Below are 27,776 nucleotides of genomic sequence, written 5' to 3'. Positions count from 1 at the left end.
AAGTGACCCGTTCGGGCCAGTGATGAGTAAGGGAATCGCGCACGCACGCCGCTAGGAGAAGCGCATGCACAGTGCTAAATATTTAATTTTAAATGTAGTAATTACCAGGCCGATTTCAGTAAAACCCTAATCGAGGAATTAAAATGATACCTAAGTGAACAACAACAAAAAGAGAATACGTATGAGTTATGCCCAAACTCATCCACGAGCCTGTACTTTTAATGCAGATTCTGCAGATTAATGTGTTAAAAATATATAGTAAAATTCTACGTACATACCTGTTTTGTTATCTGCTTGATGTATATATAGGCTGAAATGAAACTACAGTATTCGAGTTCACTACGAACGCACAGAAAACAGATCGCTCTCTGTATCTCAGCCACGATGCAGTTGTCTGTTCACGCGCATAGAAAGGGCAATAATCTCTTGCAGCTATAACGGAAGGTCTTAGCACTGAAGACTCCTCTAGCCATTTCTTGAATAGCCTTGCTTGCTTTCATTCTTCAGTCATTAGTCAAAAGATTCGAAAATCTGAAGAGTGTAACAAAGATGTAAGGTTTTCCAGCAGAGAACCAAATGATTTTATTGCTTCCATCTGTTTTATGGCACCAGGGACTGCTAAAATTTGTCAAGTGTTACAAACAGAAACGAATTTATAATGCAGAATAATTTTGCAGTACGCATCAAAATTAAAAGAAAAAATTGACACTACGTTCTTTGCTGATACAAAGTTAATTACAACAAATTATCATAAAAATTGTGTTAGACACAGCACACTTAAAATTGTTCAAGCGCCCTACCAGGAACGGACATTTCAACGCGCTTCAGCAGCGATTAATTTAACCATGCTCTGGCCAGCCCAGGCTTATCTTTTGATGCTTGCAAAAGTTCGTTTAATAATGGTAAACATATGAACGGGATAGCGCATGGTAGGAAGCCTAGCACCATTGGGCCCATAGTTCCAAGCTCAAAAAAATCTTACACATACTCAAAAATTTTTGAGCGATGTGCAAGGCACAAACAACTAGTTTCGTTCTACATCACGCAGATAATTAAACACTTGAGGCCAAGCTAATTCAGCGCGCGTTAACAGGAAAATATGATACTAAAAATGTGGTAAAACACGCACATGAGTGGAACTAGGATAGAAAAGGAGGTAGAAATTTTTGCTACAAACCTTGCTAACGAACGCAACTACAACTTATTGGTCTGCGCAAACCGCTCCTCTGAAGAATTCATTTTATAGGATAGGACAGGGGGTACTGGGCAGCCCCGTGAAACTCCCATGTTATTGGTGGGCAACATGTCCGCCATGACACCACCGTGCAGTGCTCCTGCCATCTCTACACATCCTACATTAACTAAATTTAAAATTACCGACAGATCTTTCAAATCTTTCGTTGTAATATGAGACAGTATGTTCTTTGCTGATATAAACAAAGTTAATTCAATCCATTTATCATAAAAATTGTGTTAGACGCAGCATTTTTAAACGCAATGCTTAAAATTGTTTAAGCGCCCTAACAGGAACGGACATTTAAACGCGCTTCAGCAGCGGTCATTTAATTAAACTCCGGCCAGCTCAAGCTTACCACCATTTCGAAAGCCCGGCGTTTAAAGTGTCCGAAGTGCCCTGTTTGTGCCAGTGATCAGTATAGTCGTCGTGGCCAAAGTATCCTGTTTTGGCCAGTTGGGCATTTAAACTCCGCTAAACCACACACCAGTGCCTTACCAAAGGCCCCCCATGCACTTTAAAACGTATTTGCCGCAAATCCCAAGGCAAGCATACGACATTGCAGGCATTTCATCTTAAGAGCTTAATCGCTCACTTTTCAATGAAGGACATGATCTAATAAATATTGTGAAGGTATTTACTTCGATAATTTATGTATCCAATCCTCTTGCCGACAAAATATACAGATGTACATGACTCACGAAGGTGTTTCTTCGTCTGTTCGATATGAGATGACACCCAACCGATCTCTCTTGTAATAAAATTTCATTTCTTTTGTTCCAGCGTTCACACTGCGTCTCAATCGCACCCGGACCTCGCTGCAGCGTTCTGAGAACATACCCTTCTTCGCTCTCGGTCGCATACACATGGGTGCCAGCAGCACACACCTAGATATACACTAGTATTTTTCAGGGGGGACGGGAGGTTCATTTATACATACGCTGTACAAGCCGTGGCACTCTTTCTCGTAGAATAAAAGTTTTGCCTTCAACCAAAAATCTGAATTTTCTCGGAAAACATGTGCCAACAGACTTCATCATACTAACGGAAATTTTAATTTGAACTTGCACGCACTATTTTACGGTTCCTGACTGCAGAGAAATCTCCACTGCGTCTTATAGCCGCCCACGTGTACGTCTACGGCCATGCAATTCATTATTGCCTACCGGTACCGAATTCTACATTGATGGCATACATCAGCACCAAAGTTCATTGTGTTGACTCCCTGCAAACGGCTGCTCAGTGCCCGAGGAAATTACCATTTCGCTGAACCCACGACCTCAACTACAAGAATCCTGCGCTAACTTCCCGGGCCTCGTCATGTGGGATTTGTGATGGACACAATGTAGCACTTCAGCAGATTTTCTCCAAGTGCTTCTATTTCCCCTGAGTGTCTTCGTTCCACCAACTGCTCTACAATCACTATCATCTAGGATTGGTCCATCTAAATATTCTATTTGTATCCACAAGCCCTTCAATTTACCCTACCAAAATACCCTTTGTATTCCTCTCATGACTGACTTGTCCTTGGTTCTTTACTGTTGTCTTCAATATGGCTAAACCAATGGATCAGGAATTTCAGCCCCTAAAAATATTCTGATAATATATAACACACTAATCCTTACTTGATTCCATGTTCAAAATCTATTGGAGGCGTTACTTATACCCAGGGTCCGGGTTTTGATGACCTAAAATATGAACCAAAAATGTAATATGCAGGGCCCGGATTTTGATGACCTGAAAATATTCAAAAAAATTACCGAAAAAAGAACTAAAGGCGAAAAGAAAGAACACTTCGTTTCCATTCACATTTCAGAAAACATATTAAGGAAAAAATCCCTAAAATGGCCAAAAATGACAAGAAATACACTTAAGTCCAAAAATGGCCTTAAACCTAAAAATGTCAAAAAAATACCCATAAAATTTACATTTCTGTAACCAGCAGCTCATATCCGAGATTTATATATTTAAGAGCATCGCATAGGATACAAGGAAAGAAATATGACATGTAATCAGAATCTCAGCCCTGCTTGTAACACTTCCTTTCTCAGCCTATATCACTGATATGGAAAGTTTCCCATATCCCTAAATACAAAATTAATATCCACGGACACCATCATTGGCATTTATTTTGAAATTTAACTGTCTACAATATTTATTTTGCAATGCCATTTACGATTCAAAGTTTGCACATCGAAGGACAATCCCATAATCAGCCAGTCTCCCCTCTACAAAATCCCAATACTACTTCCAACATTAATTTCCTTTTTCACATTGCACATAAATATATTACATCTCATTAGTCACCTTTTGCCTTCTTACCTTGGCCAGTTCCCACTGCAGCGAGATGGTTAGATCCATGGATTGCCACTACAGACCACAATATAAATGGGGAGGGGGGGATCCCTAATCACACCATCTCATTTTCAAGTACCTTTGGACTTTCAGATTTCTCACGAAATGTACTGAAGAGAGAAAAAACATACTTCACAAATGTAGTGTTCATCTGTATATCCAAATATTGCAAATTCACTACAATAAAATAGACTCTTATGCTGATCACAACCAAAACAGATAATTCTATACTAATATCAGTGGCCTCAGACGGTCTTCTCAAAGTATAATCTCGGTATATTCACTCAATTCAGTGCATGACATTACTATGCTGCTATAGCTGACAGCTGAATGCTGCAAACCCAAAGTGCACCAAATATGAAGAGATGGTGAAATAGTAAAGAACCCTGGGGGGAAAGTAAACAGAACCAAACTGAAAATTATTACGAGGACATGGTTCAACTTGAGAGGGATCTGAAAACAAACCAAATCCTATAAAATGCTATATTACACATTAATGACAAAAACACAAGAACAAATTTCATGCACAGATAATCAACAAAAGTCCAGAAACTATTACAAAATACACAGTGTGAAAACTGGGATGGGCTTTACGCCTTTATTTCAATCCAAATGGTACATAATAGTACATGCATCCTTACAGCAAACACTGACCTCCAAATAAGAATTACATGGTATTTCACTTACCTTTCATATCAGTGTCATTAAAACTTGGGCACCAAGATATGCATAGGCATATCCAGACAGAAACATTTTAACAAACAGCAGCATACATCCATGAGATACTAGACTCAATGTTACCACATTTCGTTAAATGCATAAAATCAAACAATTCAATGTCTTGTCACACTGGTTCAGAAAGACTGCATCGAGCAGAAGGCAACAAAACCACCGATTCACATGTTCAACTTCCAACCCACCTGCAACCCATCTAAATGCCTCCTTGGACAAACCCCCACGTCAGTGCGCGATCGATTACCAGTGCTTCACAGAAATGTCTGCATCCATTCTGATGAACCTGGAGAACATTAGGTGATCAGGTGTTCTCATCATGTATTTGGTCATGATCAGCTTCATTTAACATGGATAATGTGGAATGAAGCAGCAGTCCCAGTACGTGTGTGTCAATGGTTATGCTTTGCTGATGTACACTGGTAGCTAGGTTCTCAGACAGACTTACACTAAATCCAATTTCTCTAAAGATGTCAGGATGTAACCCAGTCTCAAGGGCCAGTACCATCCATGTACCATCTCCAAACATAATGCAGTACTATACAATTAACTACAGCATACCACAGCAATGACTAAAACTACTGAACTACAGTACTCACAACTACATTATACCACAATACTGGTGAGAACTACACGTTCTACACTAGCTACAACTACATGCCCACCAGTCCAGCCCTGTTACAGTCCAGTAACTTAAACAGGAATACACGATTTAGTGTAGGCTAATCATGGACCCTGGCTACCAGCATACATCAATGAAGAAGCGACTCAAACACGCAGCCACTAGTAACGTTTGCTACCATTCGAGTCTTCCCACGTGTGAACATCAGACTGGACATGGCGTCCATACTTTATACTGTGGCAGGCAAACCCTCAGGTATTAAATTCTTACATTTTTATGAGGATGGGCATGATATCAGATGAACAATTATTTCCTTTTTCCACACCCTTCTGTCTTCTGATAATGTGTGTTGGTCAATATCTCCACCACTGCAACGGAACACAGCTGAGTTAACACCATGTCTAACAAACCTGAGATACAGTATATCTTTGCTTGTGGATACAAACGCAAGAAATTAAATTTCTTATCATTGATATTATATAAGTGTGTCTTTCTGACTTCATCCACTCAGGGGTTCCCAAGTCTACTTTATCATTGTAGATAAAACATAGTCCCAACTCCGGCACCTGTGATACTCGACACAGAGTGAGTAGTACACACTACTGTTCTCCTTCAATAAATACTGCCATGCCGAAATTTTCCCGGTTTTCATTCCACAGTAAGAAGTTCACACATATGAACTGTCCCATTCTGATGAACAGTCAAGTGTAGCCATGCCTATAGCTGGGGCTGTTGATGTAAGCCCAATACATTTGGAAAGAAAAACTGAATGAGCAATTATACATCTCACATCATATTAATACTAAATACTGGAACCATACTTGGAACATAATTCAAAATGTGAACTTAAAAATAACACTGAAATCAAAATATGACAAATATTATCAGAGTGTACGAGTAAATAACAAAAGAATTAAACACTGATGACAGAAGCTGAAACACAGAAACGCAATCCTACTCAAAAATACATAGGTCAGATAAAAAGTAGTGGCAACACCTCTATAGTTGTGAAATCACTTTATGACCTCAGGTAAACACACATACATTCCTTCAATATAATCGCCCCCCATGTGTACCACCTTCTGCCAAATTTGTGGATGGCGTCATACACCATTAGCGTGTCCGCTTCTGTTGATGTCCAGCAGTGACCACCCTACAGCATGAATAATCTCCTCTCTTATGTTGTAACATGTCCCTCACAGTGGTTCTTTCATTTTGGCAGAGATCATATTCGCATGGACTCATAACGGGTGAGCATGGTGGATATTGCAGTATCTCCCATTGCCAGCAGCGAAGGAGATCCTTGAGAGCATCAGCAGTATGAGCCCTTGCATTGTCATGAAGGATGATGGGGTTCATTGCCAACAAGTGTCGTCGCTTTCTCCTGAGCGCTGGACAAAGATGATTACACAGGAAATTGCAGTAGTAGGCAGCTTTACTGTCTGTCGTTGAGGTACAGTGTGGTGCAGTATCACTCCATCAATGTCATATGCCACAATGAACATCACCTTCACATTACTCTGTGTAGGGCGCACTTTCTTTGGAGGAGGAGAGCCAGGATGCTTCCATTCATTTGATTGTCGTTTCAAGTGCGGGTCGTATGAGCAAGCCCAAGTTTCATCCGGAGTGACAATCCTTCCAAGGAAGTCGTCACCTTCTTTCTGGTACTAGTCCAACAAGTCCTGTGCAATTGCATAACATTGCCATTGTTGCACCTTGGACATTGTATGGGGTACCCAGCGCGCTGCAATTTTGCGGTATCCAAGAATATCGTGCAAAATGTGGAGCACGGTTTTGTGACATACATCTCCCTCAGCAGCTAACTCCCATGCAGCCCATCGACAGCCAGCAAAGAAGATGAATTGTGTGGTTGTCAACATGGGGTCGTCCTGCATGGCATCCCTCCCTTCATGGAACAATTTCGCCCAACGTGCCACTGTGCGATATGGCAAAACAGCATCACAACATGCTTCTCGCAGTCCCTGATAACAGTTTTGTGCACTATGACCTCTTGTAACTTCAATTTTTTATCCAGGAGCGTTGTTCTTGTTTCATAAACATGTTAGGGTGCTTGAACTGGACTCCAGCACTTCAAGACGATGCACAAAGCAACTCAATGAAACACAGCCACAGTCACTCACTGCACTACTTCAACTGAACTTCTGCTATAAGCTACAGATGGCGCTAGTGCCACCTGACGCACATCTTTCATGTTACAGCAATGTTGCACTACTTTTTATCCAACCCTTGTATTATGTATGTAACTTAACTAAAGTACATTTCATAAAAGAATTACTCTTATACAGAGTATTTAAAAAATACATGACATAACTTCAGGAATGCATTCCTCATATAAAGATAATAAAAAGTTCATATCAACATAGTTCCAGAAATGCATAGTTTCCAAGTCGGGGCTTTCTAAAACTGCTGAATGTTAAGCTCAATTTTGTAATTCCCATATGTGGTCTCTGTTATTCACTATACCAAGACAGTCATGGTATTAGTCTGACATAATCTCAGAAAGTTTCTAAATCTTAGTAGGAGAAGTGTACAATACTTATGTAGTGATTGCAAGTTACTGAGATGATGTACTCAAATCAAGAGCTAGCCGATGTGCACTTCATGTTTTGTTTGGCAGACGGTAATGCTGTGGTGACTCGTAAGTAACAAAAAGGTATCCAGGACAAAGATGTCCAGATAAGAAAACATGTCTAAGTATCCACTGCTGACTTTGTGAACATGGGAATCTTGCACCTCGTGTTGCCAATGGGGTGATCAAGATTTATGACTCCTGAAGTAGAGGATATTCTGGATGTTGTGACTGAAACTCCTGGAATTAGCACACGAAGCATGTCAATGCAAGTAGGCATCACTCATTTGAGTGTCTGGAGAGTGTTGCAAAAACAACAGCTGTATCCCGACCATCTGCAGCATGTAGAGGCCTTGTCTCTAAAAGATTACTCTGTGTGAGTAATGTTCTGCCAGTGGTTCTTACAGCAGTGGTAGAAATCCTAACTTACCTGCCTTGGTGATATTTACGGATGAACCACAGTTCACAGGTGGAATTGAGAATTTTCACAATCAGCATCTGTGGGCACACGAAAATGCACATGCAATTCTTCCATCACATCACCAACAGCGGTTCTTCATCAACATCTGGCCCAGTATTTGTGGTGATAATTTATTTGGACCCCACATACTTCCAAATGGGATTACAGGGAAGAATTACAAAGCTATCTTGGAAAAAAAAAACATGCCTGATTTCTTGGCCAGTGTGCCGCTGATCATTCATTGAGAACTGTACTTCATGCATTGTGGCACTCCTGCACATTTCAGTCTTGTTACCCGCAGGTACCTGACTTGAAAGTATCCTGGTCGATGGATAGGTAGAGGTGGACCAATTGCCTGGCCTTAGTCCTCACCTTATTTAAATCCACTGGATTTCTACTTGTGGGGCCACTTAAAATCGTTGGTGTATTCCACTTCAGTGGATGATGTGGAACCTCTCCAAAATCAAACTAAGTGGGTTTTCAGACAACATGCAATATGCCAGGAATTTTCGATCATATTAGGGTGGAAGTGAGAAGTCGAGCTGAGGCCTCTTTCAGGCAGGAGGTGGACATTTGGAACATTTACTGTAAGGTAATCTGAAGAGCTTAGTGTCATAGACAGACCTTATAAACTCAGAAACTGTGCATTTCCGGACCTATGTTGATACAAACTATTTTTATTATCTACATATGAGCACTATGTATATATAAAAAAAGAACATACCACTGATGAAGCTTAAGAATTTATCATTCAAAACAGAAATTTCTATTAAATGGTTAGACACTAATGAACAATAAACCACTGGACACCTTGCAGCATGTAATATACAAAATTTAATACCTAAACAAAATACTTAAAATATATCACATATGGCAGCAAAATTTAATGAACTGTACAAAACGAAAATTACTTCTAATAGGTGTTTACTACCAGAAGCAGGCAAAAAAAAAAGTGGTAATAAATAAACGGTTTAGCAATGATAATCAAATTAGCATGCTGCAAAATGATCTCACCCAGAAAATGCAGAGGCAAATCCAAAACAGTATAAAACACATGCAATTCTAATTCAAGAACAAGTTAAGGAAGAAATTTTACAAATGAAACCTAAAGAGCTGAGTCTTAAAACCATAATTAAAATACAAATGTCAACCAGTGTAAGATTCCAACTTTCCTCGGAGTCTGCGTATTATACAGAGTATTTATCAGGCTCATTTCATGATACTGACTGAAACTCAACTGGTGCACTGTCTGCGGTTCTGATTCTAGAGTTAAATCATTCCTCACGCTACTCAAACTTACAACATATCCTAGGGCATTTTGGTACCAAGCAGTTGCTTCTTTACCTTTGCTGTTTCCACTTCTTTGTACCAGCTTTCTGAAACATACGAGGGTGATTCAATATGTATCTGGACTTCCATTCCATGTGTAGAAGGCACAAGACAGCCTGATGGAAGTTTGCAGCTCCCAATCCCATCAGATGACACATCAATACACTGCCCCACATGACCTCTGATTCAGTAAGCAAGCTCTGGCAAAGCAGAGACCATGAGCGCATCAAAGAACAACTGGCCAAGGTTCTGTTGTGGGTATACATATCTCTGTGGGTGGGGACAAAAGATGTTAAAGCGGCTGAAATTCACAAACATTTAAGAGCCCAATATGAGAACAGAATGTGAGTGGACAGACCTGTTTGCATGAGGCATAAAAGAAACCAATTGAGCATGCTTGTAGTACCACACCACAGCAGTAAGTGATGACTAGGGCCCAGATTTTTGAAAATGCGTATTTTGAAGGTTTTGGTCGTTACTGCATATTCTAAACGTAAGAGCATATTTTTCTGCATATATGTTTGAAATTAAGGATAATTAAGGATGAGACAACCGATTTATGTGGCCGATGCATAGCAAACTTCGTAGTTGTTAAGCTACATCCAGACGAACGAATTTCACACTAGGCGAAATTGGAGACATGATTAAATGCAAGTTAGAAATGGTGTTGAATTCGAACCCAGGACTAAAAAAGATTCAGTTAATTAGTCAGTACTTGAGTGGAATTAGGGTATCTTTGCCAGATGAATGTTCTGAACCTTCAGCGCCAGTGTATAAATACTGTCCAATCACATCAGTTGATGTAGAAATATCATTCTCAGCCTATAAACTCATTTTTACAGACAACAGACGCAGTTTGTCTCCAGAAAACACTGAGAGACTTCTAGTTGCCTTTTGTGATGCTACTTTCTGCAGTGAATGATACATGTAAATAGGTGAGTCTGAACAAAGTGACCTGCTTCTCAAGTGCATATTGTTTTATTTTTGGTGCATATTTTCCTGCTTTTTAGCACACATTTTAAGTGTTTTTAGTGCATAAAGATCCAGGCCCTAGTGATGACAAACAAACAGGAACAAGCCAGAGCCATGATCCTCAAGGATGGACGAATATCAGTACAGGACAGTGCATCAACACCAGACATCAGTATGAGTTCAAATCATTTAGCAATGCAAAATATTCTTGATTTCCACAAAGTCTGTGAAGGGTGGGTTTTGAGGGAATTGAGAGAAGAGTACATGGGCATGAGTTCTTGTCTGCTGGAGTGGTACCATGATGAAGGCAACAATTCTTTTTCATCACATCACTGGTAATGATACTTCCATATACCATCAAGAACCACAAATCACCCATCAGAGTACGCAGTACAAGTACTTGTCCACCCCTGCCGCCAAATAATTCCTGACTCAGCCATCACCTAGGAAGTTACTGCTGACAATGTTCTGAACCTCTCGAAGTCCTATCCAACATTACTGCACACTGACAGATGCAACATATTCTGGCATGTTACAAAGTGAACTGAGGCCAACCATCCACGCTGAAAGAAACCTATTACTCTTTGCTACTACTTTATAAGAGAGCATGTAATGTAACATTAATTTATTGTGTCTCAGTCCTTCCAGTATGGTCTGCCTCTCATATATGCTCTCACGTGATCAACAATTTATTGAAATTCAGAGATTTATAAATATATCCTGCACACACATGAGAATGTAGGATTCATTGGTGTGAATTTAGGTGCTATATGAAAATAAATTACCATAATGGTTTCCTTGCTTGCCAGATACTTTAAATACTTTGAACAATAACTCACTGCAAAATGCTGGTACTGAAATCCAGGAACACTTAGACCAGTATCAAAATGCTTTCATGCTTTTACAAGATCCCTGAGCTGAGCAATATGAGGAATATATACTTCAAGTTTTACAGTTTAGCTTTGCTGACCATCAAACAACAGCATGCTATTTTAAACCCTACAACCTAGTTCAATGTAAATTTAATGAAAGCATAGCTATCTAGCAAAGAAATGCTCTCCCTGTATTACCACTGCACAATTTCAGTTACTCTGCTAGCCATTTTCTTAGCAGCTGAATGAACACTTCAGCCCCTTTGGAAAATTCATACATCCAAACTCATGTACTCCAGGGGAAATTCTGTGAATTACTGGATGCTAAGAAACATGTCCCATTACCTATGTCAGCACAGAGAAAATGTTCGTTAAACAGACTGTAGATACAGTTATACAGTGACATATTGGCAGATTAACAGAAATATCAGAACACTCATGAGTGAGAAGCACCAGCGTTCCAATGCGATGGAGGTTGCACATCCATGAGAATCCCGTAAGGCATATGGTAGCTATGTGATGTATAAACTTCTGCCAGAAATCTTTCCATTTTATATCAAAGATTTTTGATACAGCCAGTGAGATCATGTAATACCACCAGAAGTGAGAAGTGATGCTCTACTTTAAACACAAAAGGCAATTCAAGCATTAAAACATTTAGATACCAATGTAACACAAAAATATGAACCATGTGGGCCTGCTTGTATTTCACAACAAGAGACCTAACAATGATCAAGTGAGCTGAATAAATGAACAATAAACATGATCTTTGTGCAGATTTTTTCATGATACTACAACAAATATAGCACCAATGGCATGTATTTCATGTTAAGAATCCAGAAAGGTGTGAATTCACTGGAGTCTATGATACTAAATATCCAATTCATAACTCCTTATTTCTAATCATGAGAATCACAAAAGTGAGTATGTCACAATATGACTTCTTTACGCTTTCTTTGGACGAAGTCCTAGTGCTATACTCAGTGCTTTCAAAATTCTGTATTTCCTTGTATCTAGCATTTAAAAGCTTTATACCTCTGTAAGTACTGCACCACATATCATTTTAATACAATTCTTCATGAAACTTGGCACTTATCACGTACCTGGTAAATACTATATAATCAGAAACCACATAGACTGTTTGAACACACTGCACCAAACACAAACATACTGTGAAGAAAGCAGTCTTCTGGGATTTGGCACCGTGTATATGTATCCCAGAAGACTGCTTTCTTCATAGTCACCGCCGTGAAAGCCTCAAATCTTACACAAACATACTGTGTTCTGTGACATACAATTGAAATGTAATATAACAAAACCTCAATAAAAACTCTTTAAATGTGGCTACAAAGGCCATCAGAGTATCAAGTTTCATTTTATACTTTTACTTCATGTTAAAATATTAATAGATAATACTGACATATACTAAGACTCCAACTTAAGCCAGGATAACGTAGCCAGTGTGGAGACTGGCTATGGACTGGATGACAGGGGTGGCGTCAAGAGTTCTCTCTTCTCCACATCACCCAGACCAGTTCTGGGGCCCGCCCGGCCGCCTATCTAATGGATACAGGGGCAGGGACAGGGGCATGAAGCTGACCACTCACCTCCAGCCAGTGCCAAGGTCAATAAAACGTTACACACTACATTAATAACAACTTTTTATATACCACTAATGTAAAATCACACATAACAAGTTCTTACAAGTTCCCATTTCTTTTTCTTTTTAATTTGAACCCTGAGTACGAGTACAATAAGATGGTCTTGAAAAAGATGGAAACATTGCTTTGTAATACCTGTAACAGTGCCAACTGGGATGAGAGTAAAAAGGAAAACTATCCTGCTTGTTTTAATCAACTTAAAAATACTACAAGATTATAAAATATTATACTCCTCATTAAGTACTTATACTCCCTTCTCAGTTGACTTCTCTTGGATAAAAACAGTCTCTCTGGCATTTCTCAAATTCCATCAATCGCTGTTCTCCCCGCATAGCATGTCAAGCTCCACACCCCCATGTATCAAGCAGCATAACAATACCATCAGCATCAAACAGAATCAAATGCTGAATTTTGTAATGTGAGAAAATCAACCATACTGCAAATTTGCTGAATGTTATTACAAAATAATGTTTTACAATTTAATAAGGAATCCACTCCATCACCTCTTACATAAGCAACATACCCATCTCATTCTCAGTTGCAAAGCTACTGTGTGTCTGAAATTTCAACAAAATTCTATGAACATTACACAGATTCTAAAAACAACAATCACTCGTTCAGCTTAATGGCTACAGGTAACATACCTGGTGAGGATAACCATACCAACTATGGTTAATGTCGCATAACCATGGCTTTTCCCATAAGCAGAATACACCATATGAGAATGAGAATGTATAGTATAAGCACTGACACCTGGAAAATTAAAAATAAATCTTGTCACATATATTATACAGTCAAAAAATTCATCTACAGTTAGTACCTATAGAAACATGACATGCAGAAACTCACCATGTCTCACAAAACTTTGTTAATGTTGAAGGTTTATCCTGTGAACGTCTGAGACATAACCAGCGTTCCACTTGCCTCTCTGACAACTCCACTTGTTTAGCCAGTCACACAGTCTACACAAGAATTAGCCTTTATGCTTCTCAGAAAGAAAACGTCTTTGGTTCCATTACTAATTTTGCAACAATATAACTCTAATTAGTTTTTAAAAAAATTAAGTTTCTCCAGCAGTAATGAACACGGTACACACACAAGAAACTGGCTACTACAGATCCACTGCCTCAAACATCATCTGAATTTTATTTTTACTTGTTCACGCAAAACACACTACTGAAATGGAGCATGTGGATATAACAGGAGAGAAGAAATGGCAATGATTATTTCATATATTAAAATTGAAATTCTTCTGGATGAACTGATTGACAAGCTTACAGTTTACACAACTGCCAAAAAGAAACCTATGATTACAATCAACTTAATATACACATGATAATGGCATTTCTTCCATACCAGATATAATGGCTATGCTCCCAGGCCTCAGCCTTCTGGAATCTGAAGTGGCATGTCCTCCATTACAGGTACAGTTTATGCTACCACAACACAGTTAAATCTCTGCCGAAAATCTCAGCACTGTTTCCCTATCATTTTCAAGAGTACAAGCAACCTAAAGCCAGGAAGGATACAAACACTAACTGATAACACTTCAGTAAATATTTATAATATCTATTTGGATGAGCAAACTGCATTAAAAAATAAGTAAAAAAAGGAAAATTGTCCCTGTGCTTAATTAATTAAGCTCTATGCCATGTAGATATATGTGGAGAATGGAGATACACCTCCACCATCCTTGGCCTTGGCACTAGATGGGAGTGAGTGGTCAGATTTATGTTCCAGCCACTGTACAACCAGGAAATGAGTCCCCAGTATACACTGAATAGGAGGCTGGGTGGACCCCGAAGCTGGTTCGAATGCTGTTGAGAGGAGAAAAATCTCTTCCCCTTGCCAGGAATCAAACTCCAGCCATCAAGCAGGCAGCCTGTCACTATACTGGCTAAGCTGTACTTGTTTCATACCCTAGTTAAACTTGGGCCCCTTACTCTATGAGAGGAGCAGAAACTGAGATGAAAAATAACATAAAGAGGAGCATCACAATTTACAGTTTTCCTGTACTTGGAAGACTGACTCATGAATGAGGAGGGTGTAACATACAACATTCACAGGGAAAATGAGGTACACACATAATTCAGATCTGAAAACTTCAAAATATGAGACCAATTGGAAGACATGGGCACAAAGCATGTCAAACATTAGACTTTGGTGAAGGAGAGTAAAGAAAATAAAATGGAGGACAAAAGGGTTGATAAAGGAAGGAAGGGGAACAGCTAGGACACTAAAATTTATTGGAATAACAAGCCATCCATTATAATAAATTTAATAGAACAGATCAAATATTCTATTAAATTTGTTACATTTTATGGCCTTTATTCCAGTGGTCACTAAATGTAATGGTGAAGATGTCACATACTTAAAAACACAGAAATCAATCATGGGGTAAGGGGTCCCTTAATCAATTACTGTAGGATGCCTCAAAACTTGCACTGAGAGCCTCAGCTTAGTTAGTCACAATTTCTTGCCTTTCATGGAATGCATAGGCTCATTACCACATTCACAAGAACCCACAAATTAACCCTATCCTGAACTAGACAAATCCAGTCCACACCTCTCTTTCTTAAGACCTATCTTAATACTGTGATACGACTATTTAAAACACTGTCCATTGCATGAAAACGGCTCGATAAACAAGCAAACTGTTGCTAGATAATGGCTTGTCTACACATCAGCAATAATGAAGGAGCTGTTGGAAACAATGTTTACTACGCAGTCTAACCCAATGCTGCATAAGAAGGACAAACTGGACAAGTTAGTTATGGCCATGAGTCAGATGCAGCCAGAAGGAGCTGCGAGACACTCTCCAGCTAGTAAGGACATGAGTATGGAAGATGAGGAATCAACATTGTTGAAGTCATCACCAGGCAACGACTGGTGAAGATATAGAAGACTTTATATGTGTTGCAGTACAGTGATTTGTAGTGTGTCTATATTAGTGAAACTGCTACAGTTACCTGTAGTTATGAGTTATATAACAGTCCAACAAATCCAATTATCAATCCAAACCCCACGTATAGTCACAACCATGTGACAATATTATCCCACACATCTACCAAAGTGGTCCCATCCCTTCAGGTTTTCACATCCATCCTCTACCCTCCTTGATTTCCATACTAATGCTTGTTGATGGGTATGAACTATGAAGGTCATCATTATGTAAGTTTCCCCACCTTCTGTTACTTCCTCTCACTTGCATACAGAAGTATACTCAGTAACATCTGAAATGTGTGTTCTATCATTAGGGTCAGAAACCCCATATCACACACATAAAACAAGGGATAAAAGTATAGTTTTGCATTTTTAATCTTTATTTATTTGCTTATTTGTTTATTCATTCTTCTTACACAGAAGATGGGAACACAAACATTTACCAACTGAATAACAGCAGCACTTCCTGACTGTAATATTTAATCCTCAGAATTACTGTATTCTTTGGCTTGTAATATTTAATGTCTCTGAATTGTTACAGTCGTTCAAAGCAATCAGATTCTGGCACATTTTTAATGAATCTGGTAGCTACCTTCTTATTATGATTTTGAATTCCATTTCGTAATGAGACATGAACTCGTCTTTAGTATTCTGTTCATTTGCAGACCAACCTCTTTAATATTATACAGGAAATTTTATATGTGCCTTTAATGGCACGTGCATTTTCACCCAAAACATTAATATCTCTCATATATACAAGGAAGTGATATGCTCCAATCAATTCCAACCCCACATGATTTTCTTGAACATTCTTAATGGCATATTCTGAATGGAAGTTGAGGAGAAGGGGTGATAAAGCACCTCATACAATTTCTTTACAACTAACAGAGAGAATTAATTTTCTATAAACACTGTTTACACAATTTCTATGAAGATTACTTCTTAATTTAGCAATCATGATGAAATATGCTATTAAACATATTTGCAGAACCTCTGGGAGTGCTTCAAAGAACCCTGAGCTCTGTGGAACACACCTTGGGAACTTATGGTCTGCCTAATCATTTGCCTATGATGACGGGGGGGGGGGGGGAAGCCTAACGCATTGCTCCTGACAAATATATGAACGCAGGCATTCTGAATAGATGTAAAGACTGCTGTGCTAATCTGTTTGGCGATTATGATTTCAAACATCTTTAAGACTGTTGTTTCCTCTATATGGGACACCAATATAATTTAACAAATATCCCCACATTACTATCAAATTCATCAGCAAACATTCCACGAACAGTTGGGATTGTGCGATATCTACGAATGCAAATTATGAATACTGTTCACCAGAAAAGTTTCTGCTCTCTTTACTGGTTTTTCAAAAAAAAAAATGGTACAATGTATTCATATTACAAATTTGACGTAACCTGATGGCTGTATTGTTTTAAAGTTACTTGATATACAAGGAAATATATAAACACTGATGCGCTTCATTTTTCCCCCTTGAAATGTAGGGTCCGAAATACGTACCTGATCACGTTTAATTTTTCTTTTTGATAAATACGCCCTCTAGAAAATTTAATTTGGATGCGCCTTCTTTGGTTTCGTATTTTTTGATGCCCAGACAAATTCCAACAGAAGCATACATCCCATAACATAAAAATATTAAAACTTCTAACACTTTTAGCCCAAAATATTTGCACCAACCCTTCCAAAATAAACCTTACAGCCAACAGCGTAACTGCTCACAGGAGTATTACAAGCACACACTACATAACCTGCCTTTTGAACACAACGCCCACCGCTCTCACACTTCGCAACTTCGCAAGGCCCATGCCCATCATATCAATGTTGCCAATATCCAATAACGAATTTCTCACCTTAACTTTTTCACAAGCTGAATACCTGATACTTCACGCTGCAGTGTTACCGATGAAGGAACTATGTTCAGTGGTGCCTAATCTATGATGATGTTAATTATTTTCTCTCTTTTAAGTGTTAACAATATTTCGTCCGGGAACAGAAAATTTCAGCCTCTTGATGATCCGTGCTAAAGTTGTGTGCTATCATTGGTGTGGTGATCCGTGATACTACTAATTAGTGGAATTGCAGACGACGCATATGCAGGCAGTTAACTTCGTTGAATTTGTGAGAGTTACGGCGTTCGAAGTTGCGATCACCTGAACATTTTACATTGTTTTTCCGTGGAACAGTTGAACGATGCGTATCATGTTTATCATCAAAGGTTCATGTTCCTACGTCATAGCCAATTTTCGTATAAAAGGGTGAATCACATAGACTCTAATGATACCCACTTTAAACTTTATGTGAAATGACTGGAATTATCTGTTCTCTCTCTTCGACTCTTTAATTACTATGAGAATTCGGGTTGCAAAATTAGTCACATTAATTGTGTTGTTGCTCAATTTGTCTGTCTTATGTTGCATTTGGATCTTATTTTCTAGAAATGATGAGGCACAAAGCATACAGCTAAACAAATCATTGATCAGTACACCTGTTCCACAGACTCTGAAACATATAGAAAATTCTGTAACTGTAATAATTAGAAAGTCAGATTTCTTTGAGAATGATATAACGAAGACTGTGGGATCGATATTGTCCATATTGCCAAATATATCAGTCTTAATAGTGAGTGATGTTCTGCCTTACCCTCCACTAGAAGTATCAAACAGTGCAACGAATGTTAAAGTTATAAATATGCAATTTCAGCTTGGACATTCCAACCAAGAAAGAAATCCATTGTACCATGTTAGAACAAAGTATGTTTTGTTTGTCCCAGATGCAACTAGAATTCTCTCAGAAAATTCCTTGCACAGCATGATTTTTGAATTGAAGAGACAACCCCACAACATTGTGGCAGCTCCATTTTCAAGTATGAAGACAGTTAGTTGTTTGAACATACATTTAAAAATCAGGGAGTGGATCATACAATATGACTTATCAGATAGTGACCTGTGTGATGCTGTGAAAGGGAAGCATGCCATTTTAATAGAAAGTCGGATGCTAAAAAAACTGCCAGAAGCATTAATCCTTCCTTTTCCAGATGCATTATATATCCAAACAGCAGCAGAGAGTATTAAAGTACAGTTGTTACAGAATACTTTGTTTACTGATGGCAGTCCACTGTATAAAAGCCATCATGCCCAATGGAAGATTCAACAACTAGAGCATGTTCAACAGCGGCAAATGTTTCAGAATATGGGACTGAAGAAGGTGGTAAGGGAAACTGGAACTGTGGAATGGTATGGGTGCAACAGGGACGTGCCTCGCTGTTTTGGCACTGTGGTGGATGACATGCCCCAGTACCTGTGGGAAGGGAAATGGACACCACCCTGTTGTTTGGCTGGATTACGCCGAACTGCTCGCCATGTATTTACTCACCTTGATCAGGCTGGCGTCCGTTACTGGTTGGAAGGTGGTAGTCTACTTGGTGCCATGCGAGCTGCAGATATTCTACCATGGGACTATGATGTAGACATTGGTATGTTTCGTGAAGATATAGATCGTTGTCCCTTACTGGCACGTGCCCGCATACAATCTGTTGTAGATGATGATGGTTTTGTGTGGGAGAAAGCAGGAGAAGGTGATTTCTTTCGTGTTCAGTTTAGTCACATCAATCACTTGCATGTAGATATATTTCCATTTTATCAACGTAACAGTACCATGACAAAGGACACCTGGTTTCCCACCCATAAACAAGACAAAGAGTTTCCAGAACATTTTCTGCATCCAATGGCAAGCATTGAATTCATTGGACAAAAAGTACCTGCACCAAATAATATACGTGATTTTCTTGAGTTCAAGTTTGGAAAAGGAGTTATTGAAAATCCTCAGTATCCAGATCCCCAGAAAATTAAGTATTCAGCAGGGGATGACACATTTAACCAAATAAATTGATCAGCATTGGGCTTACTGTAGTATCAAAAAGATACGCATCAGTTTCACAAAAAGTTTTCTCTAGTTCAGATGTGTTTCACACACACATACATCAGATTACAGACTGTGCATTTTATATTCTTGTGCTACTGAATATGAAACTTCAAACTATAACTGTCAAGAAAAGTTATGTATATGTGCGTTTGTTTCATGAACAAGGTTGAGGAAATTTTCAATTGTTTGTTCAGCGAAGCTTTCTGGTTTGTTTTAACGGGATATTTACTGTTCAAGGCTGTCCCATTCTCCAAAAAGTTGAATGTAGAAGATTTTGATACATCAGTATCTTATCCATTCCAGAACAGATTCTATCAACTGTTTTACCGTGTAAGTTTGCTTAAGTGGTAACCCTTCTGACATGTATTTGGGAGGTGCCTGGTTCAGATCTTGGTTAGGACACCAACTAACGTGACTGAGGTTCTTTGCAGTTTTCATCAGCTCCTCCAGGCAAATGCCAGAAGAGTACCTTATGTTAGGCCATGGCTCCCTTTTTCCATGTTTTTTAGTTCATTATTCACGAGAGTCTGAGCATTCAGCACTACAGAGTAACCAACACCATTAAACTACAAGCAGTGTTTTGCATGGATGTTTTATTTGTTCGAAATGCTTCAAGTAATTTACTTTATGTCCCCTACTGTGTTGGATCTGGATTTGCCGCAGCGAATATGTAGCAGTCTGTTCTTAAGAGGCCTAGATATTTTGTTCTGCTATGCAGTTTCCATATTTCATCTTGTGCATGAAGCATGGAACATAATCACAAATAGTATTGAATGCAAATACGTTTGCTTACTTTGCTGTGTAATGTAGTGCCTGTTATACTCAGTGTGAGGCTGAGATGGTGTGTTTCATCCAAGAACATTATGGTAATTCTGTTTACTGTTTAATTTACTGATGGAAATGGCCACTTCCCTCCAAGGTTGAGATTTAGAATGCATACAGCTGTACCACCGGGGCACGCGGTAGTGTAGTGGTTAAGGTACTATGCTACAAGCCGGAAGGTCGCGGGTTCAAGTCCCAATGAGGTCATTGGATTTTTTTCAAGTGACCTAATCCTTCCAGCCACACTAGGCCCTGGGGGTTTACTCAGCCTCTAACAGAAATTAGTACCAGGAATTAATTAAATAATTTTCCTGGGGAGTAAAGCGCGGCCGGCGCGTAAGGCTGACAACCTTACTGCCATCTTTGAGCCAATTGTCTAGAAAATGTGGGAGCCTCAACGTCTCACAACCCTATGGGCCTTCACGGCCTGTTACAGGGATAGCTTTACTTTTTTATAGCTGTACCACCATAACTCCTGTATGTTTGTGCTCTGTGAAAGGAGCAACTTTACCTTTAACTTTTTATCAGTAAATTTGTTTGTGGGCTCAGTGACACCTCAGGATAATTTTCCTTTCTGGTTTTGTATATTCTGCATCAAGTATGTGTTACTTACTGATTTTCATCTCTGCCTAGATGCTGGAGGACAGCAGGTAAAAAAAATTAATAAGCAGAGTTACCAAACAAGTTTAAGTGACTTCTGACTTGGGAGTTAGGTGACTGATCTAATCTTGGCTGGGACAGTGGCTGTTCTGACAGGTTTTCATGGGTTATCTCAGTCACTTGAAGCAAATGCCAGGACAGCACCTGAAAATAGATCACAGCTGCTTCCGTCCACATTATTTTCAGTTCATTATTCGTGAAGCCATTTATTTGATGGTGTGGTCTGAGATCCTGCTGGCATTATTAATTAAATATCACAAACAAGACACATGTACAGTGCCAATGGTGGGTCTTCTGTGACAAAAAAAAAAAAGCGTGAAAATGTACATACACAGAAAGAATATGATCCATAAAAGCAGACAACCTCAGGATGAGTTGCTTCTTAAATATTTTCCAGGAGCTTGTACAGAAATTCTGAAAACAGCACATATCCATAATATTACAGAATATAAAACAAACCACTATTTCTGTAGGTTACTAAATTTTAGGTCTTAATTTTTCAACATACAGTACTTTCAGTTCAGAATTCTCAACCATCCAGAAAGAATCCAAAGAAAACAATTTTTTATAAATTCAATAAAAAACAAATTTATGCACATATGCATATGTTCACGTACCACATGGTGGTTCTCCTGGCCTCCACTAGCAGCGTTATCCATCCTCCTTTGCATAGGTACCCTTACAACAGAAGCTAGTTGAATTTGTGATCATTGTGATCCACTACTTCACCTAGAAAAACTCCCACACAAGAATTAAAGCAGCACGTTTCCCTGACTTTATAATGTGTTCTGTTAAGTTTTCTTTCTCCTGTAACAAAAGGGACATTCCCCATACATACCAAATAAAGGGGAGTTTATTATGCTCCTGCTTGTTTTGAATAACTCTGTGTCTTATATATGCATATTATCATACTACGAGAGCCAAACTGAAATTTAATGGGGAATCATCTCTTTTGTATTTTCATCCTTTATTCTCTTTTTTACTTTCCCTAACCCCTTTCATACAATTATAGGTGCTGAAACAGAATAAAATTACATCATGATACCTCGATGTCACAGTTTCAAACATATGGCTATCATGTGTGTAAGTACACAAAATCAACGTTTTCCTCAAAGTGGTATGAGAATGAAAACACACACAAACCATATTGTGCACTCGTGTGTGCGTGTGTATACTGTGTAAGAATTACAGAGTTCATTTTAACCGAGTTCTTCCCAAATTGTGCCAAAAGTTATATGTACTCTAGTACGTGATGTATTAAAGCACTGTGATCCTGTAAACGCTCAACACAATATTAAAGAGTGCAGGATTATATATCCCTTCCAATCTAACAACTTTCCTCTTGGACACCACAGAAAAGCTACTAGACCAATGGTTTCCAAACTCCAAATACAACTGTGCCAAATTATGTATACGAGTATTTGCTGGAGCATGCTTGCTTTCTTTCTTCCTCTTCCTGACGACAGCTCATTTCTTGTAACAGCAAGATTATAATATGGCAGGTCATTGTAACCATGCCTCATATAAGCTGCAGGAATACTGCTATTACCTGTTCTTGCAAAAATGTGCATCTCTTGTTGAATCTGAGGTTCTCACAGCAGTGACTATGAAGAGCACTGTCTTCTGTGACGCGACAGTGTGCAGTTCAATATAAGTCTGTTGACATTTCAGATTAACATACCGCCTCCATCTACAGGCAGAAATTCTTTTGCATGGAATATTGTTATTTGAATGTCTAGGAGTATACTGTTAACATTTCTAGTTGCCTAAAACTATCTTTGTTTTAACCCTCCCATGTATTTTACAGCCCTTTTCCTAAATCCAAATTGAGATTTATTAAGTATGCTGTGTTTGTCTAACAAAGAAATAGCTTATTTGCTGTAACTTTTTCAAGATTCATTGAAAGAGCTTTGTACAATAATTGTTTCCATTATCTTTCATCTCTTTTTTATAAATCGGTTTATCAACTTAATTTTTAATGTGGATGGGAAGATGCCTTCTGTAATTGATGCACTGACCAATTTGTGTAAGGCACTCCGTGGTCTGTAGTCGGCAAGCAATCTATACCGACTGAGCGACCGCCACTTGTCAACGAAGTTAGCACACATTTCGTTAATAAATAAGGTGAGATGTCATCAAGTCCTGCCAATAATTTTACTACTGAAGCTGTGGACTACTTCAGTCAATTCAGTCTCTATTATTTATAACAGAACAAATTCATCTTTTTTGCTTACTGTAATTATTACTAGTTTGTGAATGCATGAAGTTTGTCATGTACAAGTTCATAGTTCCTAAGGAGGTAATGGCAAATGTGTTATACAGAGTGTTTCACGACTTTAGGTCATAACTGCAGTAGGTGATTTCCAAGGTTTTTGTGATCAAAAAAGTTAATATAAACATGTGTCCAATTTTGGACGGTTACAGAGTTATGACCATTTTTTCATTCTCGTACACGCCCTCGTGTGAACCGCGTCTGTCAGCTGGCGGGTCGCTATTTTTAGTCAGCTACAGACAGAGCGTTCTCATTATCTCGACACTTGAGATGTACCTAAGGCAGGGAGGGTTGGTATGTCCGGCGCTGTTCACAAACAAGCAGCAGCCTGTGTTGCAGCTGGCGGTGGCATTTTCGAAAATCAGCTTTAAGCACCAATAAATTCAAATTAAAGGAAATTTCACGAAGTTAACTTTACATTCATACTTTATATGCATCATGTATTATGCCGATTTATTATTTTGTTCCATTTATTGTCAGTAAGTGTTACCTTCTATTCTGAGTTTAAAACGGTCATAACTCCGTAACCGTCCAAAATCGGACACATGTTTATATGAACTTTTTTGATCACAAAGACCTAGGAAGTCACCTCCTGCAGTTATGCCCTAAAGTCGTGAAACACCCTGTATACTCTGCTTGGACTTGAAGCTGTTTCCTTTTTCACTTGTAGGTGTATATTACAAATCAATGTATTATTCAGAGAGCCTCTTTCTCTATTAATTTCCACAATAGGAGTATTTTTTGAACTAGTTATAATATGCTGAATGTTGTTCGATTTAGCAGTTTTTATTACACTACTGCATTCCTCTGTATATGCCTTACACTTATCTCCGTGTTCCTAAATCTTACTTTGTATATATAGTTATCAATTTTTTAGTTTTTTCCTGCTATAACATTAATTATGAATGTTTGAAGAACTTCACAATATTCCTTCTAACTTTCAGACAAGCTAAACTGGAATAATAGTTAAAGATGCTGTAAAAGGAATTCCCTCCCCATATCATTTTCCTGTAACACATCAGTCCAAGTTGCATTCTGTATTAAGGAGCATAGGCCTATGCACAAAAAAATTCAAGTAGTACACCGCTAGGTGATCTGTATAATGCAATAATTATTATTTCTTTACTTGCACCCGTCAGTTCTATTCTACACAATAACTTCAACAAGTGTTTCTGTACTTTTTTCTGTAATCCATTTCAAGGATATATACTGTAATAACATTGTGGTCAAGTGGTTAGAACTCCTACTTCAATATTTTGGGAGATAGCAGGGTCAAATCTCCATCACCTAACCTGAATGAGGTTTACTGCAGTTCTACTCTTCCAGGCATACAGAACCTCAGATACATCTGACCACTTTCACTATAAAGTCTGAGTTACAGACCCCATCATTAAACAAGCAAAATATTCTGTTTATTCACTGGATTGTCTAGGTCTCTTATACTATCAATTACTGGTTTTCTGGTTAAACTGACTATTTTAGGAATATATCATCAGCGAAGGACTATGACTGCTGATTCTAATTCATAATAACCAATACCTAACGCTACCTGAACCTTCATATGCAATCAGCCCCATCAGTTGGTTAACCATGACCGACGTTTCAGGGACATCTCTTTCCAACATCAGAGTCTTAAGACACGGTGGGTTGAAACTGTCCCATCTGCATGCCAGTCTGTAGCCAGTAATCCAAACCAAGCGAAGGCCAAGTGGAGCTAGCAAGCTAAGTCATGAGTTTGCTTGGCTTGGTCTTGTCTCTCTATATTGGTGTATTTCTTCTCTGTTTGACCATATTAGGCAAAGGGTGCCAGGACAGACTGAAACTGATAACTGTCCCTGTTAGAAGTTTCTGAGATATAGCCTCCTCGATCAAGCAGTCCGTGCATCCTTTTGCCTTAGTTAGTATTGAGGTGCTGTCAAAGAGTCAGCCCTGTGTCCTGTTTCAAATCCTTACTCTGCCACCAAGGACTTCTCTGGCTTGCCCAGGTATACACATCTCATGTCCTTTACATTTAGTCTGTGGTTTTGCCCATCTGTTCAGCATACATCATGCTGCACTTGTATGGGATGCAGTATTTACCCATGACTTCTAGGTCTACTTTGTCTTTACACCCCAGAAACTTTTATCACAGCTGGTTTCAGTCTGAGTTGGTCCCGGTACCCTTTGACTAACATGATCAAGCAGTACAAAGAAACTGTGAAACACACAGAATGCCTCAGTGTCTGTATAAATCAATTTAATTTCCTGGGTGTAAAGTGTGGTGCAATAATCTTCAAAATGACATATACCATACTACTTGAAAATCTCGCATAGTTGGAATCTTAACACCATGCAGTCGGGTTAGAGTCAAGTGACATTTTTGAGGAACAGTTGATTATCACTGGTGTGGTATTACACTGTGGTATCAGATGTCAGAACACAGAACTACTCACGGTTCCACCACTGCGAAAGCCTCACAATCCAATCTTGAACAGTTGTGTATTTTTTAAATTTACAGTGTATTTTTGATGTGTGTATTACGGTGTACATATATCGTGTCTCAAAATGTGATGATTGTTATTCCTTTTTAGAAAATACATGTCAGTGTACCTGTTGCTTGTTATATTTGACAAAGAGCTCAACATTTATTTTAGAATTTATGTAAGTGTATAAATACATACGGAGCATAAAAATGAGTGGAAACAAGCTAAGGTCCTGCTTAAAAGATGTAGATGGAAATGTTAGTCACATTTCTGATGAAGTTTACGAATAAAATATATAATTCAGTACTGGTATCCTACAACATACACAATTCTAACTTATGTGAATTTCTGGTTAATGTGGTTTTATGCTATTTCATTTTTTAATGAAGACTAGAATACAATAATTTGTATTTCAAGTAGGATGACTAAAATAAACATTGTTAAATCTCACCAGGATTACATATTTTCAGTGAATATTAAAAGTGAAATATGCCTCCATTCTAAAAGAAGTTATTGAAGGAAAGATTAGACGGACGGATAGAAGAGACCAGATGATGAGGAAGATGATGTAAGATGATGCTGGATGACCTTGGGGAGAGAATAGGATGTTCTCATTTGAAGGAGAAAGCTCTAGATCGCATTAAGTGGAAGAACTGTTGTGGAAGACTGTGGACCTGTCGTCATGATAGATTACTGATGGATGGATGGATGGATGGATGAATGAACAAGAGTGCATAAGGAGAGGGATAACATTACCTTTCAATAAATGCAGTGGAAAGAGGGTAACAGTAATTAGCAAATATTTTGATTTGTGTGATGTCTCTTGGGAACAACTAGTGCATAATTTAGGAATGCCTCTTGTAGCTACCTAGAATTGCAGGCATATTTAATCATTTGTTAAAATTTGTATTTATCAAGTGGTTCAAAGTATGCATGTTGAGGAGCTTGAATTGTTTTGTGTTGTTTCAAACCATAAATCTAGGTTTAAGGCAATTTCTGTCAGGCCAAGTAGATCCTGGGGCTGATGGCTTTCTGATGTTGAAATATTATATAGGAGGGTACGACTTTTGTTAGTATTCACCAATAGTCATGCATAGATTTCTTGTAAGAGGCGTCAGATGCCACTTCTTGGAAGGCTTTGTCACTTGTACAAGTCATCAGGGCTTGGACCTATTTGGTGACCCAAGAAGTTTGTTATAATGAATTACACCTATGTACTGAATAAACTGATATGAAATAGAAATTATTCAACAGGTGAATAATAATAAATACACTTTTATCATCAAAGCGAATCACTGGCTTGCTGTATGGTGCATGACCAGTGTTTTTCCCCATTAATGTGACCTTCAGGACAGAGTCAAATCTTGACCCGCAGAGTTACCTAACCTAGCCAGTCAAATATCATAATAATCTCCCCTGAAATATTAATCCACCAGAATTACCCATCCATACCTCAGCAGATGTCACTCAAGCAGGAGGTCAGGCTGTTGACTTGAGATACCAGAATCATTTTAGTACTGGGTGTACATGAATACGAATCTTGTTATATCAAAACCTGAAGCACGTTTGCATTTCGATGATTTGCTACTACTACTGATATTTCTGTCTACTATGTAATAGAAATACTATCATCTGACAGCAAAAGTCATCTCCCAGTACATGCAATGTATCACTCCTCACTTATTAGAATACAGTGGAATTTAAGACAATAATGTGCCTGCTGTCATCCTTAAGCATTTCCTGTGCGCGCGCACTAAGCAGAGTTCAGATATGAGAAATCTAGAGGAGTGAAACACATTACTACAAGTTCTGTAAAAATTTATATCAACGTTGCCGGAAATAATAATTATC

The 27,776-nt window shown here is 38.6% G+C and overlaps 2 protein-coding genes across 2 annotated transcripts; one reads left to right on the top strand and one right to left on the bottom strand.

Moving 5' to 3' along the window:
* Positions 1-4,121: 4,121 nt before the first annotated feature.
* Positions 4,122-13,780, bottom strand: LOC111862217 (ceramide synthase 6; the record flags this gene model as incomplete). The annotated part of the gene is made up of 4 exons (XM_033750586.1): positions 4,122-5,311; positions 7,964-8,031; positions 13,472-13,580; positions 13,677-13,780. Coding segments are annotated over 4 exons (375 nt in total), but the record flags the coding sequence as incomplete, so codon positions are not given.
* A 3,941-nt stretch (positions 13,781-17,721) lies between these two features.
* On the top strand, positions 17,722-26,571 carry LOC111862216 (fukutin-related protein). The gene is made up of 2 exons (XM_023847426.2): positions 17,722-20,039; positions 26,396-26,571. The coding sequence occupies exon 1, from the start codon at positions 18,135-18,137 to the stop codon at positions 19,674-19,676; it is 1,542 nt and encodes a 513-aa protein (XP_023703194.1). The 5' UTR covers positions 17,722-18,134; the 3' UTR covers positions 19,677-20,039; positions 26,396-26,571.
* The last annotated feature ends 1,205 nt before the right edge of the window (positions 26,572-27,776 follow it).

The sequence above is a fragment of the Cryptotermes secundus genome, unplaced genomic scaffold, assembly GCF_002891405.2.
Source record: "Cryptotermes secundus unplaced genomic scaffold, Csec_1.0 scaffold1481, whole genome shotgun sequence".
NCBI classification, from domain to species: Eukaryota; Metazoa; Arthropoda; class Insecta; order Blattodea; family Kalotermitidae; genus Cryptotermes; species Cryptotermes secundus.
This window is presented reverse-complemented; position numbering and strand designations above follow the sequence as displayed.